Source organism: Carettochelys insculpta, chromosome 4 (assembly GCF_033958435.1).
Source record: "Carettochelys insculpta isolate YL-2023 chromosome 4, ASM3395843v1, whole genome shotgun sequence".
NCBI classification, from domain to species: domain Eukaryota; kingdom Metazoa; phylum Chordata; order Testudines; family Carettochelyidae; genus Carettochelys; species Carettochelys insculpta.
The window spans coordinates 47,945,458-47,966,742 of record NC_134140.1 but is presented as its reverse complement, the minus strand read 5'-3'; the positions used below and the strand labels follow the sequence as shown (position 1 = coordinate 47,966,742).

The following is a 21,285-nucleotide window of genomic DNA, read 5'->3' as shown; positions in this document are numbered from 1 at the left end:
TCCTTAATGCTGAATATCAGGGTCTTGATTTTTAGTTCATCGTTCGTTCTGCAAATATGCCTGAATAGCTGTAACTTGCATTATATAACCATCTGTGATGTTGCCAATGCCTTAATGAAAATATTAATACATTTAGTCTAGCACATTCACTTATTTATGCCCTTGCAAAGACATCTGTGTTCCTTTGTTTAAATTACACTCTCTGGGTTTCAGAATGCTGTTGTCAAGCTGTGCTGTGCTCTAAATGCCATTTCTGTAGCCATGAAAAAATGAATGTAAATATGTATTGCAGCATGAAGGCAGAGCAAATGGTTAACTTAGCCAGAAGAGGCACCGGGGGAAAGGACAGCTTAGTTTTGCTCACAATGAGGAATAATAAGGAATAGATATGGTCAAAGTTACATACAGATGGAGAAGAATAGAGAAATGCCAGGATAGTTCATGCTGATACAGATTCAAGACAAATAATGTTTTGAATTTTAAACCCAGCTGGGTACTGTTCTGCTCACATGAAACACACACACAACTCTCAGAACTCATTTAGTTTTATGGTTTGGGAATTTTCCATCTTTGCTCCTTCCCCCCCGCATACTGGTGTGAAAATTAAAGGCAGTGAGATTACTTTATTACATTCCTTTCCACACAGTGCTTGGCTTTAAGTCATAAATTCAGACATGGACTTCTGAAATAAAGCAAGATTAGCAGAGAGAGTACATTTTTATGGGGTAGGAAGAAATTAATATCCCTAGTCCACAATTAAGACTCACTTAGATCAATTAACAGAAGTGCTAATACTAAACCAGATCTTGTGACAGTAGAGGAGAGTAAGAGTAAGATCCATCAGACTAGACCCCAAGGACCTGCAGCAGAAAGTGAAGGACTTTCCCTTCTACAAACACATCTGATCTCAGAGAAAATGGACGAGGTCCTTCACTCTATGAAGGATTTTTGCACTTCGCCGTGTATCCAGGGGATGTGCAAACCCCATTCAAGCAGGCCTTGTACTCTCCCTGTCAAAGACCATGGAAGCAGTTGCAGCAGCAACCACAACACCTTGAACCCTGCCAAGGACACACATCTCAGCAGTGAAGAGCTCACCAGCAATCACAACAGCAGCCCACTGCGTCCAACCCTCAACAGCCTAAGCAGCAGTTTTGAGCATGTGGTCAGGAGCCTGAGAGATCTTTCCACTCCAGCCATTGCACAGTATGGTTGCCATCCATTCCACCATGGCTTCTGTCCTCTCTTAACCCACACTGAGCCACTGTTACCTCAGACAAGCAGGTCCTGGAGCTAATGGCCCAGAGGTATTGTATTCCATTTACTTCTACCCTTTCACCCACACCCCTATCCTGTTCCTCCTCAGGGACCCCTCTCACGAGCATCTTCTTGACCGAGAGGTACAGCACCTCCTCTGTCTGGGCACTGATGAGCCAGTCCCTGTGGAGTTTTGGGGCAGGGGTTCTACTCCATGTACTTCCTAACCCAGAAGAAGAACAGGGGTTGGGGGCCCATCTTCGACCTCCAGAAGCTCAACAAATACATTCTGTATTGATGGTTCAAGTTGTTGACTCTCACAACCATTATTCTGGCACTGGACAGAAATGACTGGCTCTCAGCTCTCAACCTACTAGATTCCTCTTTCCATATCACAAGCCACCAGACGCACAGGCACTTCCTTCGTTTTACAGTGGGCTTCCACTGCTGTCAATACCAGGTCCTGCTGTTTGGGCTTTCCGTCACACCCAGCGTGTTCTCCAAGACTTTGACAGTCATGGCCGCCCACCTGCATCATCACGGGGGTAATCATCTTCCCTATCTGGATGATTGTCTCATAAAAGAGCCATAATTCCTGGAGAACCTTCATGTGGTGATGGTAACCAGAAACCTGCTCATCCTGGACTGCCGCATAAACTACAAGAAGTCCACATTTTAACCCACTTAGTCCCTAGAGTTCATCGTGGCTCACGTAAACACTACTACAACCAGGACCAGTCTCCTGCTTCAAAGATTCCAGGCCCTGCACGATTTCATCCTGCTGGTACGACTGTTTCCCACTGTCACAGTGAATATATGCCTCAAGTTGCTGGGTCACATGCCTGCCACCACGTGCATGGTCAAGCTGGACAGACTTCACATGCTGTGCCTTCAGTCCTGGCTGGCTACGTGCTACACCCTGCCCAGGGACCTGCTGTCCAAATCTGTGGCTGTACTGCCACACATTCTTGCCTCTCATCAGTGTTGGACATGTCCAGACAACGTTCTTACCGGGGTACCATTCCACCAACTGCTCCCATCTATTACTTTTACTTCAGATGCCTCCCTTATGGGGTGGGGGCCCATTTAGGTTCTTGTATGGTTCAGGGCAAATCATTCTTCACCGAGCAAACACTTCACATAAATCTCCTGGAACTCAGGGCGGTTCACTACTCTTGTCAGCATTTTCAATGGCTCCTTGCATGCAGATTGGTCAACATCCTAATGGACATCACCACCTGCATGTATTATATCTACCATCAGGGCAGGGTTCGGTCCCCATCTTTGCATTCAGAAGCCATAAAACTGTGGAACTGGGTGCCTTCAGCACTGCATTAACCTGGGATACTGAACGCAACCACGGACACCTTCGGCACTTGTTCAGTGATCACCAAGAGTGGGAAATCGATATGGCCCTCAACTACACGTTACAGCTTTGGGGCCAGCTGTGCATAGACCTGTTCATGACCCAAGTCAATAGAAAGCGTCATCAGTCTTGCTCCAGAATGTGTCTGGGAAGATACTCCCTCGGGGACACCTTCTTCCTCAAATGGGTTTCTGCCTAAGATTCCCCCTCCATTTCACATCAGCGAACCTATCCACTTACCTGCGTTCTTCCTGCAGCCGCACTCCAACCCTGCACATGTGGCGTGGTGCACTCTGAACATTCATCAGGCGTTGCCCCTCTACATTAATCGCATGAAGCTTTGGCACAAGTCTCCTAGGCTCTTCCTATCCTTTGCAGAGCAATCCAAGGGCCTGCCCGTTTCCTCTCAACAACTGTCCAAGTGGATTGCCCCTTGTATTCACACATGCTACGTGCTTCACTTCAGAAGAGCTTCCAGGTTCTGTCACCACCCATTCTACCAGGTCCGTGTCTTCCACCATCATCTTTCTCAAGAATGTACCTCTTATGGACATATGCAAGGCAGCAACATGGGCTTTCAGCGACATGTTCGCACAGCACTACGCTCTTTTGTTGTCCATTGCTTCCTCCATTCAAGTGGGTCAAGCAGTGCTGTCGACTGTAATTGCTACTGGGCTCCAAACCCACCTCCAAAGTATTACTGCTGCTTGATAGTCACCCAGAGTGGGATACTACTCAAAGAAGAGGATGTTACTCAACTTGTGCAATAATGATGGTTCTTCAGGATGTGTGTTCTCATGGGTGCTCCACTTCCCTCCATCCTTCTCCTGCTTTGGAGCATCCTGCTCTGTTTGCTAGTGTAGAGAAGGAACAGCATGCATGGCTTGGGAAACCACAGCTATAGAACAATCTCTGAGCTCCAGTGTGAGGATGCACTGACACCTAGAGTGGAGCACCCACGGGGATACACATCCTGAAGAACCATCATTACTGTACAAGCTGAGTAACTTCCTCTTTTTACAGTGCAGACAGATCGATAGTGGCATCCCCACCCCAATGATCTGTGCTAGAACTAGGGCTGTTGAACATGTTCGTAAATGACTTGGGGAACGAGTGAGGTGGCAAAGTTTTCTGATTATGCAAAATTATGTCAGACAGCTAATGCCAAACCTAGTTGTGAAGAGTTGCAAGGGAATCTCACAAAACTGGGTGAACGAGCAGCAAAGTGGTAGTTGAACTTCAGAGCTGATAAATGCAAAGTAATGCACACTGGAAAATATTATCTCAATTATAGATACCAAATGATGACATCTAAATTAGCTGTTACCACTCAAGAAAGAGGTCTTGAAATCATTGTGGATAGTTCTCTGAAAAGAACTGGTCAGTGCGATTATTTGATTTGGTTCTGGACAAGGAGAGTTTAAAAAGACTGTAACTGTTCAGGGTAGAAGAGAAATGACTAAGGAAGGACATGCTAGAGGTTTATAAAATCATGCATGATGTAGAGAAAGTCAGTAAAGAAGTGTTATTTACCTTTTCACATAATACAAAAATTAGCAGTGTGGGGGGTCATCGCCAATATATATGATTAGGCTGTATGTGTAAAATAAACATAAAGAAGCGCTGCTTCATATAAGGCACAGTCACCTTGTGGATCTCATTGCCAGGGGATGTTGTGAAGGGCAAAAGTATAATGAAGCTCAAAAAAGAATTAGATAAGTTCATGGAGGACAGGTCCTCAGTGTCTGTTAGCCAAGATGGGGAGGGATGTAACTTCTTGCCTGGATGTCTCTAACCTCTGACTTCCAGAAACTGGGGCTGGACTACAGGGGATGGCTCACACAATGATTGACTGTTTTGTTATTATCTCCTGAAGCATTTGGCATTAGCCACTGTCGGGAGACAGGATTCTGGGCTGGATGCATAACTGGTCTGACCAGTGTGGCCGTTCTTATGTTTCTTGTCTCCCTTTTTACATTGTCTCACTCTGGCTGTGGTTAAATAAGAGAGATCCTGCTGTCTGTCTTGCTGGTATATTGGTGTTGTCTCTTAGGTTCCTGGGACTTCTTTGAATTAAAGCACTCGGTCTCACTGTGGAGGTACACATCTCTCATTTTTATTGGATGTCTGTATTGCAAACACCGAAGGTAAAGAAGCTTAAATACTTAAGTTCAAAGTGAGACAACAGTGGCTTTTATTTGGGCCTTTGCTACAGGTGTATGTTCAGGGAGTTCATTAAACCATTAGGGATCTGCTGGCCTCGTGCCTGGGTTGTCCTCTCCCTTTCAGTTCCTATTCCACACAATTAGGAGCTGGCAGATTTTCTGACCAGGCTGTTAGTGTCTCTCCTTAAAGCCCAATCTGCACTGGTTCCCTGCCCAGCCTCTACTACTTCCATGCAAGTCCAACACAGAGCAGCTCCCACCTGCAGTGTCCAGCAGCCACAGCCTGTCCCACACATAGTTCATCACCTCCGGCTGCAGACTGCTCTGTATACACTCTCTGGGGGGTCTTTCTTTGTATTGGCCTCCTTTCCTACTCCTTGTCTATGCTACCTATTTCTTGAGTGGTAACAGCTAATTTAGATGTCATCATTTGGTATCTGTAATTGAGATGATATTTTCCAGTGTGCATTACTTTGCATTTGTCAGCCCTGAAGTTCATCTACCATTTTGTTGCTCGTTCACCCAGTTTTGTGAGATTCCCTTGCAACTCTTCACAACTAGGTTTGGAATTAGCTGTCTGACATAATTTTGCATAATCAGAAAACTTTGCCACCTCACTCTTTCCCCAAGTCATTTACGAACATGTTCAACAGCCCTGGCACTTCTCCAGAAGTGTCTTCCTAGGCTTATAGGCTTTTCCTCTACCTGGCTGGGCGGGGAGGATGTGCTGTGGGGCAGAAGTTGATAGGAATGGTAGTTCCTGCTTACTGGTTTCCCACTTAGCTCATCTGCCTGTGTCAGTCTCATTGGAGTGACCAGACATCCCAACATTGTTAGAACTATTTTGAGATTAGGAGCTTTGTCCTATATATGCAACTATAACCCCTCTTCTACACTTCCAGAAAAATTGTATCCTGATTTTTCACACTTGTCTCCTCTGACATCATCCTTAAAAGGCTGATTCCATGTCCATGGTGTCTGGAATCCAGGGCTCCTTTTATGGGAAGCAAAAGAAATTTTGTTGAGCAGTAAACATACCGTGGCCATTGCAGATTAGATACTTACCAACCGGATGCATTGAAGTATCCATGGATGGAGTGCTCATGGAGAATGCTGTTCCTGTAGGCCTGTGCTGTGCATGTTGCTAGCAGTAAGTGAAGTTAAGGAGGGTGCCTAGTGGCCATTTTTTCTTGACAAGCAGGAGATACTTTGTGATATTACAGAGATGATTTCTCTTGTGACTGTAAGATCTAACAGTACAACCCGGGCTTCCCCAACCTCCAGTGTCTGGGTTAGCTAACTTAAGTGGGGTTAAAAACAATATAATTCTTATAGAAAATGTATTTTCTTTCTCACAAAAATGCATTTGTCTTACAGGGATTTTCTCCATTCATTTTCATAGGTGGAATTTTTATAAACCATGATCAAAAGTGTACGTACCGGTAACATTACAAACATTCTTTTCTCATTCATGGGGCTAACATCAAATATAGCACACATGGCTCATTTAGGTGCTTCCTCCAAAATTGTTCTTTCCCTGCAACTTGCAAGCAAAATAACTTTTGTTGTCTGACAAAATTGTAAGTTGTATTTCTGTTTTTATTTAACACCATATACATTATGATAAGGTGATGTTGCTAGACCTTTTTAAACAAATTATTCTTTAGTTATCCATGTAGGGATAGCTTTTGTGGTGTTTTAGTTACAATTTAGAATCTTCCAGGCCTTTCCTCCCCAAGCTCCCTTTTCCTTCAAGGACCTAGTCGTAAGGTGTTTAGAGATCTGCCCACCTCTTCTTTTATTTTGATTTTTCTCATGATATTTTGCCACAGCTCTTCATTGATTCCATAAGGGTGGCAGGGTTCTACTTTTATTAGCCACTGATTTTATGGGTTCTGGGCCATGTACCAATCCCATGAATGGTGGTGTTCTGGATCCGCAAGAAGGTTGGAAGTAGTGGGGGCAAGGCCCAAAAAGGGAAGTGTCCAGAGGGCAGAAAGGGTAGAGGAGGGAGAGAAGAATAGAAGAGAAAGGGCAAGGTTGCAAAAGGTAAGGTCTTATGTGCAGAGCCCTGTAAATCTGGATATTCACATCTGCAGATGTCAGTGAAGACATCCACAGATCATTTTTGCAGATGCAGATATGGATGTGGCTACAAATTTTGTACCTGTGCAGGCTGTGCTTATGTGGAAATGCTAACAGAAATGATGTTACGGGATGAGGGGAGGTTTATCCTCATCCTGTCTATAAACAAATCAACTTTTTATCTGTGAATTACAATTTGACAGGTACTTATCAACTTTCTACAGGTTGGATCTCTCTCGTCTGGCACCCTCAGGATCTGACCAGTGCCAGATGAATTTGCTATATGACCGGAGGTCAATATTTCCTAGCACATTACCAACACTTCCACTGCTTACTGGGCTCTTAGGAGACGTTTAGGGGTAAATTACAGCTAAATAACAGCAGAGAACACTGAGAGGCAGGACTGGTGGCTGTAAACAAACTTTATGGGACCACAGGAAACGCTGACACCCATGATAAGTGCTCAGCTGGCGAGCTAAAAACATGCTGGATTATGGAGTTTGCCTGACGAGAGTTCCAGATTAGAGAGGTTCAATTATGCTGTCATCAGATATGACAAAAAAAAGTGCTAAAATGTGCTAATTAATTATGCTATTCTTCCCCTCACCCCACAAAATAACTGTGAATAATTTTATGTACCTTTGTGTCTCTCACTGTAACAACATGGGACAAACTGAATTCAGCAAGATAAGTGTTTTACACTGAGCATAAGGGTATTCACTGGAGCCTTTTTCACATCTGCAACACAACTGACAGTCAGAGAATGAAAGTGTAAACCCACTTAGGGATGTCTGTATTAGCAGGTTATTTAGAGAAAAACAGTGGACCAGATTTTGAGCTCACATCAGTGTAAATCCAGAGTTATATCTTTGAACTCACTTTAGTAAGAACTGAATCAGGCCCATAAGCTCTCACAGTAAAAGATTTAGGGTCACGTATTCAAAATAGTTTACTCTTTGTTTAGCTGTGGGACCCAGGGAAATCAAGTGTTCCTGAGTGGTCTAGAAATGAGATTGGGAATAAGGATGAGCATTCACAATTGTTATAATTTCTGAGCCCCAGAAAATAATTCATGAAAACAGTAACAGATGGTTCCATCCTGTAAAAATCACTGGGTACAATAAGAAATTGATTTTCATCTGATTGTTCACAGTAGCTTAAAATGATTTTCATAAGGTAGCCCTCTCTCTCTCTCTGCTTTGGATCTATAACATACAAGCAAAACATTGTGTCATGCCTTGAGAAATGTTTAAATTTGCTTATCTATATCTTGATAGCACAGCTATTACAATGACAGATATGATGTATAAAGTTGGGTGCTTGATCCAGCCCATCAAACCAACAGGTTTTTGGAACCGTGAACATCATTCTTTTGCAGTGCCTCCATTTACAAAACACCTCTCTGAAAGCTGGACTGATGTTTAAAAAGATACCGGGCCCAGGCCCTTGTCTTCAGCCAAGGAACACAGAAAAAGTCAATTTGGGGCCACGGTATGCAGGCTTGTCCCCTAGCATACAGTATGGCAACCTGATACTTCTGCTAATTTGCTTCGGTTACTTGTTCCACAAAGGGGTGAGGGGAAACCATAGCCAAATGTTTGAACCATTCAGGGTTTTTCAGCCATACGTGCTTTCCTCCAGTCACTGGCAGAGAAGGTAGGGTAGCAGTCTTTAGGCAGGCTGTTCCTCACCAGAGAATCCCCCTACACTAGACACATCATTCTTGGTCCAGATGTACTGGCTCAGTGAACAGGTTGTGTGCACAGGGTGGGGCAAAAAAGACTTCATTGAAGAATTTGTCCAAGAACCAAGAGTTAACCTCTTCACCATTTTCAGGGCAAAGACTCATCATTTCTGAGAACTAAATACAGTGACTGTCACTTTATAGCAATTCCCATATTAACACCTTTCATTTAATGGCAACATTTTGCTGGGAACTGATCTTGTCCCATTGACTTTAATATTACTGGGATTCGAATTTTGGCAACTTTTGCTTTGAAATAGAGTCCCTGGCTGCAGGCAGGTCTATGGGACTATAACCAGGAAAGTGCTAGAGCAGCACATTACCTTTCTGTGTGCTTTCTGGTCTGCATGCTGCTCTTGAGTGGGAGTGTTAAATTTTGCTGAGCTCTGGTCTCAGACGGGCTTGTGTGGCCAAAGAAAGCACTTCTTAACTGCAGCCAAAAAGATCTACCAAAGTGTCTGATTCTTCTTCTTATATTCAGTATACATGTTGAATTTTAATGAGTAAATGTGCTTATAGAATATGGTTGTTGTCTTGTATGTATGTTTACTCTATTGCAATATAGCTACTGTGTGCAGCTATTAATCTAGTTTAACTTGCTCTATCACCAAATAGAAAAAAATAGTACAAAATGAAGGGCTTTGTTGATGTGTTTTACGAATCTTTGTTTTCCAGACTGCAGTGATCATCTGTTCCGCTGTACTACAGGAAAATGTCTCAATTACACCTTCGTTTGTGACGGATATGATGATTGCGGAGACCTGAGTGATGAACAAAACTGTGGTAATTGGGAGAATTGCATTTTTCTAAAGGCTTTAATATAATAGTGTTGTCTGAGCCTGGGGTTAGCAACCACCGGCACACTTTGGAAATGTCAAAGAGATTTATTTTGGCTTTGTCAAAATGGAGTATTTAGATTGTGCAGGGGGAGCAGATAGGTGTAGAACAGGGCTCAGCATCCCTTTAGCATGGGTGCCAAGAGTGGCATGCAAGCCAAATTTCAGTAGAATGCAAGGCAGGAGTTAAGCCTCACGCCTACTCCCCCATGCAGCTGGGAGCTTGCTGAAAGCCATGCCACTGTGGATTAACAAGAGATCAGCTAATGCTACAAGCCATCAACTAAACAGCAAAGCTCTACATCTTTATTTATTAATGAAGCTGTTGGAAGTAGGACTATTGGAGTGCGTCTACACTAGCATTCCTCTTTCGAAAGAAGTATGCAAATGAGGCAAACTGGAAATGCAAATGGTGTGTAGATTTGCATATTCAGTACCTCATTTGCATACTCTAATTTTGAAAGAGCTTCTTTCGAAAGAAGAATGCCAATGTAGATGCTGCTCTTTCAAAAGTAAACCCCATATCCAAAAGAATCCTTCTTCCCATTAAATAAAAGGATGAAGGATTCTTTCGAAGATGAGCTTACTTTCGAAAGAGCAGCATCTATATTGGCTTTCTTCTTTCGAAAGATGCTCTTTCAAAATTAGAATATGCAAATGAGGTGCTGAATATGTAACTTTATACTTCATTTGCATTTTCAATTTACCTCATTTGCATGCCTCTTTAGAAAGTTGGATGCAAGTGTGGACACCCCCTTAGTGACTTTAAAAAGTATCACTGGCACTCAGACTGTATATAGATGTTGGCACTCCACTTCTGAAAGGTTACTGACCCGTGGTCTAAGCTGACAGAATCTTTTCCCTTAGACTTACTAGAAATAGTAATATACCCAGCCATCACATGTTACTTAGCAAGAAAGTGAACACAGATTAAAGTTTGACTCTTTATAACTAATTTAAAAGGCTGAGAATTCTATTATTAATGCTTTTTTCAGCAAAAGATGCTTTTGTGCAATTTTTGTGTTTTATACAAAAGAGGTACATATTTTATTGAAGAAATGTTGGCCTTGTTATTTATTGTAAACTTATTCAGGATGTGTTGACTGCCTCCAGCTAGCTCAGCAGCTCATAAGGCAGAAAAGTGCAACTCAAGATGCTGCTTATTAGTAGCACCAGCAGGGCATTATGACTGGACCCTTCCTGCATAAGCATCAGGACAGACTTGTTCTCTTTGACCATCAACTATTCACTGCTTCTTAAATCATGTTTTCAACTGAATTTCAAGGCTATTTCCTCTGATTAATTGTCTGCCTACCTTCCTGGTTACTTCTTCAACATCTTGTTTGGCAGTGTCTTGTTCTCTCTCTCACAATCAACATCATGTCTTTGGCTGGCATGAAAAATGAGAATTTTTCCTGTAGAAATTTACAAGACAAAAATCCCCATTTGAACTTTTGCCATCAGAAAATCATGGCTCCTTAGGCAAAACTTAAAAATGCTAGCATGGAAAAACTTAATTTTTCTAACTTTGCCAGAGGAAAAAAAGTTAAAAAGTAAAAGTGTTACCTCCTCTTTGGAAGAGTTTCTTTTAAAGATGAAAAATAATATTATTTTTAAAAAAAACCTTTGTTCTTTTCTATCTTTTACTCCCCCTCTCCTCTTCTGTGAGATTATAACAAAAAATGAGAGGAACAAAACTGGATAGCTCACAATTTAAAATGTTTTTCCAAAAAACACAGAATAAATGTTTTCAAAAATTTGTATTCAGTATTTAGAAATGAAAAATTAATCAAAGTAACATTTTATTGCAAAAATAGTTTGACAAAAGTTCATTTTCATTAAAAACCTTTCATTGAAAAAAATGTCATGCAGCTCTATCGATGTTACTTTATTCTATAAAACATCTGTAAGATTTTTACCTTCTCTGTGTACAGAGTATCTAGAACTTGTTCCAGTGTTGTCTTGTGTCTTGGTTATTGTAATTTCCTTCTTCTGCCCTGGACATTTCCAGTCTTTCCCACCAGAAATCATTTTAAATGTTGCTGTTAAGCCTGTTTTGAATAGTAGGCAGTAACAGCTGTTTTGTTGGACAGTTGGCATTAGTAACCTGTGATGATAAAATCTTTCCACAACTGTCCCACCCATTTTTTCTTTTTTAATTTTTTTCATTTTTAACAAGAATGAATACAAGCCACGCTAAACAGTTGAATCTTATTCATAGTAGTCAGGCCATCTCTAGGAACTTAATTAATGTTAACAGTGACCAGAACACTGATAAAGCTTCATCAGTCAGCGCTCAGACCTCACTTTACATCCATTTGTGCATTTTTCAAGGCATTCATTCTAAGTATAGAATAGTTAAAGTAATACTGCAGGTGTGATAATTTTGTGTATTATAATTAATCTAACAATACATTGTCAAGTTAGCAAGGATAATGACCTTTCCAGAGCATGGAATTGTCAAGCAGAAATATAACTTACAGAATTGATAATTTTCTTTTTTGTCCCAATTTTTCATTTTTATTAGATTGTAATCCATTGAAGCAACATCGATGTGGAGATGGGAGGTGTATAACGGTAGACTGGGTATGCGATGGTGACCATGATTGTATAGACAAGTCAGATGAAGTCAATTGCTGTAAGTTACCTGATTTTTTTAAGTCTCCATATCAGTACTTTTTTAACAAAATCTTAAGCATGGAATATTGCTATAAAGACAGGAATGTAAGGTAATTTGATTTGATATAACTTAAGTGATAAATGTTCTTTCAGATAATATATTGTGGTAAACATAAGTAGCCTGGAGGATAGCTAATGTGATGTAATTCTTTTTTAAGAAGTCTTCAGAGGTGATCTCATGACTTTCAGTCTAGTAAGCCTAACTTGTGTAACAGGCAAATTGGTTAAAACTTCAGTAAAGGACAGAATTATTAATTAATTAGCTTCTATGATGAGGTGACTGGCTCTGTGGACATGGGGAAGTCAATGCATGTGATATACCTTGACTTTAGCAAAGCTTTTGATCCAGTCTCACAACATCCTTGCCCATAAGTTAAGGAAGTATGGGTTGGATGCATGGACAAGTAAGATGGATAGAAAACTGGCTTTTGGTGAATGGGCCCAACCGGTATTGGTCAATGGCTCTGTGTCTCATTGATGGTTGGTTTCCAGTAGAGTGCCCCAAGGATCCATTGATGGTTGGTTTCCAGTAGAGTGCCCCAAGGATCAATTCGAGGGCCAGTGCTGTTCAACATCTATATTAATGACCTGGATGAGGGGATGGATTGCACCCTCAAATTTGCAGGTGACACTTAGCTAGGGGGTCACGTAGATACATTGGAGGATAGGGATAGGGTCCAGAGTGACCTTGGGATGGGAGAATCCAATGCACTGTTACAAGCTGGGGAACAACTGGCTAAGTAGCAGTGCAGCAGAAAAGGACCTTGGAATTACAGTGGATAAAAAGCTGGATATGAGTCAGTGTGCCCTTGTAGCCAAGAAAGCTAACAATATATTGGGGTGCATTAGGAGAAGCATTTCCAGCAGATCTAGAGAAATTATTCCCCTCTGCTCCGCACTGTTGAGGCCACATCTGGAGTATGGTGTCCAGTTCTGCCCTCCACCCCGCAGTACAGGAAGAATGTAGACACTTTGGAGAGTTTCAGTGGAGGGCAACAAAAATGCTTAGGGGTCTGAAGCACATGGCCTATGGGAAGAAGCTGAGAGATGTGGGCGTATTTAGTTTGCAGAAGAGAAGAGGAAGGGTTAATTTGATAGCAGCCTTCAGCTTCCTAAACGGGGGCTCTAAAGAACATGAAAAGAGACTGTTCAGAATGGTGACAGATGGCAGAACAAGAGCAATGTTCTGAAGTTAGAGGGAGAGTTGTGGGTTGGATATTAGGAAAAACTACTTCACCAGGACTGTGGTGAAGTAGTGGAATGAGTTACCTAGACAGGTGGTGGAATGTCCATCCCTGGAAGTTTTTAAGTCCTGACTTGACACAGTCACGGCTGGGATGATTTGGTTGGGGTTGATCCTGCTTTAGGCAGGGGGGTGGACTAGAGGACTTGCTGAGGTCCCTTCCAGCCCTAGAATTCTATGATTCTATGAATTATCAGACAAATAGAGGAAAATGATTTGTTGCGGGGAGAGGCAACATGATTTTTGCAAATGGAAATCATGTCTTACCAATATACTAGAATTCTTTGAGAGCGCCAATAAATATATGGACAAAGGGGATCCAGTGGTTATAGTGTACTTAGATTTTCGGAAAACTTTTGACAAGGTCCCTGAGCAAGGGTTCTTAAGCAAAGTTACTTGTCATGGGATAGCAGGAAAGGTCCTCCCGTGGATCAGGAACTGGTTAAAAGACAGAGAACAAAGGGTAGGAATAAGTGGTTGATTTTCAGACTGGAGAGAGAGAGATTGAGAGAGAGATGTGCCCTCGCACTAATATTGTTCAGCATATTCATAAATGATGTAGACAAAGGGAGGAAAATCAAGGTAAGAAAACTGCAGCTGGTACAAAATTACCCAAAACAGCTAAATTCAGAGCAGATTGCAAAGAGTTACAAAGGAACTTAAAGAATTATAACAAAACTGAGTGACTGAAAAATAAAATGTCAGATGAAAGTCAGTGTTGATAAATGCAAATTAGAAATCAACCCCAACTATACATATAAAAAGATGTTATGACTCAAGAAATGTCTTGGAGTCATTGTGGATAGTTCATGGAAAGTAACTGCTCAATGGGTGCATCTTCACTAGGAAATAACCTTGAAGTCAACACTGAAGTAGCCTGCAGAGAGCGTACACGTTTTCCCTTACTTTGACATTAACTTTGAAGTAAGGGAGCCCAACTTTGAAGTCCTTACTCCATTCCATGGGGTGTGTGTGTAGACAGTCAACTTCCAAGTAAGCAGCTTCTAAGTTTTTTGTAGCATAGACACAGCCAATGTGTAGCAGCATTCACAGAAATTAACCAAATCTTAGAAATCATTAGGAGAGAGGTAGATGATAAAACATAGTATGGCCCCTTTTCATCACAAGAGATGGTGTCTAGCAGCAGCAATGAGGATCTATGGGCAGTGATTGGGTATGCAGCTTCTCTCCTGGCTTATCCATCCAATATTGGATTTGCACAGTCGATTGTAATAATCGAATGTCAGTCTGTTTTCAAATTCTTGAATCTGAGAGTTTTCCTTCTAAGATGACGTTCTTTTTCATGGCTTACTCATATACTATCAAAGGGTGATGTACCCTATCATAGCAATTATTGCCAGATGCTTTGATCTGATGTAGATTCCCAGGATTTTGAATCTATGTTGAATGTTTTCACGGCATTTTTTCAGGTATTCTTGAATCTTAGCTTTGGTCTTCCTCTTGTTCTCAACCCACATGACAGTTTGCTGAAGAAGATTTCTTTGGAAAGACATTTGTCACTCATTCTTCTCACATGCCCGAGCCATCATAGTCTTCTGCTGTTGAGAGTCACTATGAGGCTGGGTGTGCCAGATCTTGACAGGACATTTGCATTTGAAACTTTATCTTGACAATTGATATTCATCATTCTGTGGAGGCAGTGAAGATGGAAGCTGTTCAGTTTTTTTTTCCGGATTCGAGTAGGTGGTCCATGCCTGTGAACCATAGAGCAGGATACTCAATACACATGCCTGGTAGATTAGTATCTTTGTTTTCGCTATCAGTTTAGGATTGTTCCATGCTCCTTTCATGTCTGCCAAAAATAGGAGCTGCCTTCCTGATTCTGATGTTCAGTTCTTCGTCCATGGCTAGGTTTGTGGTGACAGTAGATGCAAGGTAACAGAATTGTTGAACCACGTGTAATGGGCTATTATCCAGAATGACATTGGATTGTTGAGATATACCTTGAGTGAACACAACAGTTTTCTTCATGCTTATGTCAAGGGAAAACAACTTGCAGGCTCTGGACAGAGAATCCATCAGTGACTGTAGCATGTCTTCATTATAAGCAAAGATAACTGCATCATCTGTGAAGAGAAGTTCCCTAATGAGGACTTTCTTGACCTTAGTTTTGGCCTTGAGTCTTACCAGGTTGTAGAGAGAGCCCTCTAATCTTGTGTGGAGAAATACATTGATGTGTGAATTTTGAAATGTGCAATTTAGTAGAACTGAGAAGAATATGCCAAAGAGGGTACAGGCAAGAACACACACTTGTTTGACTCTGCTGTTCATCACAAATGGTTCCAATGTAGATCCATCATATTGCACTGTTGCTTTCTTGTTTTTGTGAAAGGATGTTATGAGTTTGAGTAGGGTCAGTGGACAGCCAATCTTGGTTAATACTCTACAGTCCGGATCTGTGTCAAATGACTTTGTTAAATACACATATGCTATGAATAACAGCTTTCCTTGTTCTCCGAATTTTTTCTGTAGTTGTCAAAATGAGAAAATCATGTCCACTGTTGACCTGCTAGCCCTGAAACCACAGTGTGTTTCTGTATAAACTCAATCTGCAAGTTTTTGCAGGTGTTCGAGAATGACACAAGCAAATGCTTTATCTGTGATGCTCAGTAACAAGATGCCTGTGTAGTTGTTGCAGTCACCCTTGTTGCCTTTGTTTTTATAGAGAGTGATGATGTTTGCTTCCTTCATGTCATGTGGGACATCTCCTGCTGTCCATCATTTTAGGAGTAAATCATAGAGGAAGGGGAGGAGCACAGCCTTGTTTGCCTTCAGAACTTCAGCTGGGATTCTGTTGTTTCCTAGTGCTTTTCCATTGGAGAGAGCATCAAGAGCTTGAGAAAGTTCCTCCTCCCTAGGCTCTGCATCTAGCTCAGACATTTCTGGAATAGTTGGGATGAGGTTGTCGAGTTCAGTTGTATTGTACACTCGTGGGAATAAAGACTTAAGTAGTGTCCCACCCATCTGGACATCTGCAGCTTTGTCTGCGATCACATCTCCATTTAAATGTTTTTGTGGGGCAACTTTGGTAGTGTTTGGTCTGAGTGCTTTCTTCAGTCCATCATACATGGTGTTCAGGTCGTGCAAATCTCTGGTACAACCACATCTTGAAAACTGCATGTGGTTCTGGTTGTCCCACCTCAAAAAAAGATATATTAGAATTGGAAAAAGTATGGAGAAGGGAAACCAAAATAATTTATGATACACAACACATTCCACGTCAAGAGATTTTACAATTAGAGAAGGGCAACCAAAATGATTTGGTTCCATATGAGGGGAGTTTCAGAAGATGGAACTGTTCAGTGTAGAAAAAAAGACAGCTATGGTGGGGTGGGGAATATAATACATATCTAAAATCATGAATGGTATCAACTAGAGAAAGACAATAAAAAACGTTTGCCCCTTCACATAACACAAAAACCAAAGATCACCCAAATGAATGAGTAGGCAATTTGCTTAAAACAACAAAAGGAAGTTCTTCTTGGGAATTGTTAGGAAAGGGGTAAAATAAGACAGAAATTATAATATTCACTTTATCTAAATCTATGATATGCCCATGTCTTGAATACTGCATGCAGAGCTGATCACTGCATGTCAAAAAAGATATATTGGAATTGGAAAAGGTACAGAGAAGGGCAACCAGAGTGATTAGGAGTATGGACCAGCTTCCAAATGAAGAAATATTAATAAGACTTGAACTTTTCAGCTTGGAAAAGAGGCAAAGCGTGGATATGATAGAAGTCTATAAAATCATGAGTGGTGTGGAGAAATAAATAAGGAAATGTTAATGTTTCTCATTACACAAGGACAAAGAATCACTGCATTAAATTAATAGGCAGTAAGTTTAAAACAAACAAAAGGAAATATTTCTTCACACACACAGTCAACCCATGGTACTCTTTTCTAGACAGTGTTATGAAGGGCAAGACCATAACCAGGTTCAAGAAAGTATTAAAGGCATGGAAGATGCATCCATCAATGTTTATTAGCTAGGACTGGCAAGGGAGCAAAATCATGTTCTAAAGTTTTCTTTGCCTCTGTTTGCCAAGCTGGGAATAGGTGACTGGGATGGATCACTTGATGATTGTCTGTTCTGTTCATTTCCTCTGCAGCACCTGGCATTGGCCCCTGTTGGAAGACAGGATACTGGGCTAGAAAGACCACTAGTCTAATCCAGTATATTTATTCTTTTGTTCTTACCTTTCCTTCTCATTGTCAAAATGTACATTAGTTGATCTGTTGTAGCTTCCTTTTGATTCGTTAACTTTTTAGTTGGAATACTGCACTCATCCTTTTTCAATTGTAATCATTTTGGGCTGTCTATACAGTATTTTTGTGCAACATGGGCCACAAGCCCCGTGAGTCAAAGTCTGCTGACCTGAGCCAGTTGTGGGGTTTCTTTGTCCTTGTGTAGCTGTACCCAAAGACTCCAAGCACTGGAAACTTTTGAACAATTTTTAAACATGGGCAAAATAACTTTTTTCCTTAGCATCATTCTCAGAAAAAGCCAAACTGTTTGGGTGAAATTTTCCAGATGAATTTAGCCTGAGGCAGACATTGGCTAAGGAGAATGTCAGCCCAAGTAATTAAAGGCTTAGAAAATTGTAAGTAACTGAAAACAGGGTCTTTATAATGAGAAGTGCGGCACTATCTTAATAGGTGATGCTGAGAGCCCCGACAATAATAATTATGTTTAACAATTGTGTTTAAAAGAAATGAGAAACCTGTAGTCTTGTCAGCTGATTGGAATGTATTCTTGTTTCCCCAGCATGTTACAGCCAGGGCCTGGTGGAGTGCAGAAATGGACAGTGCATTCCCAGTGCTTTCCAGTGTGATGGGGATAATGACTGCAAGGATGGAAGTGATGAAGATAATTGCAACGAAAATGAGGGTATGCAGTGTTTCATTCTCTTTACAGACAATCCCCAGTGACTCCTCTGTACTGAAACTTCCTTGTTGAAAACAAGTTAAGGATGTGTGTTTCCCTATTGGCATACAGGAAGTGTTTCCTGCCCCTCACTTACAGGAAGAACTTTCTTAACCACTCCTGAAGAATCTACTTTAAGGCCCCAGCTTTAGTCTCATCAGCCACATCTACATGAGAAACCTCTGTCAACGGAAGCGACTGTCGGAAAGGATTTCCCAACAAAACTTCTGTTGACAGATCACATCTACACATAAAAGCAGATTGAAAGAGCAATCTGCTCTGTTGACAGAGAGCGGCCAGACTGTCCAGCCCTCTCTTGACAGAATAGCTGAGTGGAAGCTCTGCAAACAGGGCTGCCCCGTGAACCAGAAGCCCTGTGAACCAGAAAAAAGGCCCCAGAACATCTACATGGCTGTTTTGTTGACAGAGGAGTTATACTTGAATGTGGAGAGGTATAATACCGCAGTGGGTGTTCCGGGTTTTGTCGACAAACTGTCAACAAAGCACATTTGCAGTGTAGACACTCTGCATTTTTCCAGCAAAAGCTTGGAAAGTCCAGACCTGGAAGACGCTACATACCCTTGGCCTGACTGGACGGGGTGGGGCATGAGCAGCACAGCACCTGACGAGCATGCTGTGCATGCATGCTGCAGCAGAAAGAGCCAGCTGGGCTGGCCCACCCAGAGGTGCTAGTCATCAAAAATGTAGGCCTGCTGCCTTGGGGAACCGGGTTTGGCAGGGAGCAGTGTGACAGAGAGAGGTGCCATATAAAGTAGTAAAACCCAAAGCCAAATTTTACCCCTCAGACTATGTCTACACTATGAATTTGACTTTATTAAAATTGATATTTTAATGCTGGGTTTTATAAATTCAAATTTGAACATCCTCACCTTCCCACAGGCTCCCCACAAATTCGACTTACTGCTGCCACACACAAGTCACCAAACTTCGACTGTTGCAGCAGTGTATCGTGGGAGCCTATCCCACAGTTCCCTGAGCCCTGTAGCATTCTGGATATTTTCACTGGTGCAGCATGGGAAAAAAAAATGACCCGCAAGTGGCTGTGGGTATCTGACGACATTTTCCTACCTTTCATTTCCCTTATTCCCCTATCATGTTTTTGTATGCTGAGTAAACAGTGATGAAGGAGTCATAACTTTGCTAAATAATCTGTGTAATGGCTCTTCTTCCCGTTTAGGACCACGCCCAATTTTAGCTTCCTCACTTCAGTCTTTTCTGCTGTAGCTCTATCTATATGGCTGGAAGTGTGAGAATAGTACATTTTATACCCTCACCAAACTCAAACTGGATGAAGGGATTCTTCCTCAGTTTTTTCCTAGAAAAATTACTCTGGCAGAGCCCCAACACAGAAACTCAGTCCATCCTTCATGAAGCTGATTTTTTAAATTGTGCAAAAATGGCCTCATAATTGATTTTTTTTCTGTAACCTGTATAATAGTCGGTTCTGTCAAATGCATGCTATAATGCTAGAGGTTAAGAAATTCCCAAATTTTGTGCATTCTTGTGTCTCACTGTAGCTATCTGGGCTTCCCAGAGGGGTTCCTTCCCCTCCAGGTCAGTGGGTGGCCACTCCACCCCACTGCCAGAGGTCCCATGACAGACCCCCAGATGAGTAGTTAGTTGATTCCCACCTTGCCTCAGGTGGGTGAGGGCAGCTCTTCATAAGCCCAGCCTTACTTCAGATGGGCTCTGGAGGAATTACCTCAAGTCTTGACATAATCCTAGGTCAGGTCAGTGCACACATGCTCACAATGCACCCAGGCCCTAGCTCAGGGCAAGGCAGCAAACCCTCAGTCTCAGGAGGGTCCAAGCCCTGGTTCAGGGTGGGGCAGCCAACAAACGTTCTCAGGAGGGCCCCACCTCTTGTTCAGGGCAGGGCTGCAATCATCCAGTCTCAGGAAAGCCCGGCTCTAGCTCAGGGTGAGCAGCAAATCAGTTCAACACGAGTCCAGCCCCAGCTCAGGGCGGGGTGGCGAGCACACAGTTCAGCAGGGGAAATTAACTCAAGACTTGCAGAAGGCCCAGGCCTTAGCTCAGGGTGGGGCAACAACAAACAGTCACAGAAGGCCCAAGCCCTGGTGCAGGGCGGGGCAGCAAAGAGTCTCAGAGTTCACGAAAGGCACTGACACTTCACCTGTGCTGGTGGAGAGGGTGGCCGGGGGGATGCAGGCCCATCCACTCCACCACGTCCCAGCCCAGGGGCCTTGGTAACAGCAGCCTGGTCAGCTGCAAGAGTCAGCAGGGAATCCACACTGCAACATGCTGACCCGAGGCCCTTTAATAGTCCTCTCTTACACCCTAGGCCACTCCCGGTCTCCCCCTCAGCACATATGCAGGTGTCCAGTCAGTGTCTCAGGGCTCATGGGGTTCCAGGTCTGGCTGGGAGGGTTTGGGTGGCCCAATCCAGGTCTCTGTGGCCTGTAGGTCCCATTACCTCAGCCTTGCTCAGGGTGCAGGTTGAGGCTGGTACTCAGGTCAGTCCTCTGGATCAAGCTGATCTTCTGCAGCAGGCAGGTTCTGATGGGGTCAAAGGGGTGCCAAGACTGGCAGGGGTCCAGATGGCCCAATCCAGGCCCACGCTGCTGGGATGCCCCAGTGTCTCAGCCAGTCCTCCACCTCCTAGGCAGGAAGCTCTGTGCAGACCTCTGATTCCCCAGGAGGCTGGGCCCAGACTGAGTCCTCAGGCTGGGCTTTTATAATCCTGGCCCTGCCTCCTGTCTTCCAGTCAGGTGACTGGAAGGGGCCAGGATCAGTACAAAATGGCTCCTGGAGGGGCTTTCCCCCACCTTCAGGGTCAATGGGCAGCCACTCTGTCCCACTACACTCACACATGTATGCAGAGTTAGTTTACAGGAAGGCCAAACATTATGTTAGCAGTGGCTGGATGCAACACACTAAAAGTCTGAGAGAGCAAACAGTAAATTCCTGTACTTTTAATGTT

At 42.6% G+C, this 21,285-nt stretch overlaps 1 protein-coding gene across 8 annotated transcripts in view; it reads left to right on the top strand.

The window, feature by feature from the left end:
* Positions 1-21,285, top strand: part of CORIN (corin, serine peptidase) — a 230,127-nt gene that overhangs the window by 140,391 nt on the left and 68,451 nt on the right. For all 8 annotated transcript variants that reach the window (XM_074992721.1, XM_074992724.1, XM_074992718.1 and 5 more), the window contains 3 exons: positions 9,293-9,400; positions 11,981-12,091; positions 18,165-18,287. In XM_074992721.1, coding sequence (XP_074848822.1) covers positions 9,293-9,400; positions 11,981-12,091; positions 18,165-18,287 — 342 coding nt within the window. The remainder of the gene's footprint in view (positions 1-9,292; positions 9,401-11,980; positions 12,092-18,164; positions 18,288-21,285) is intronic.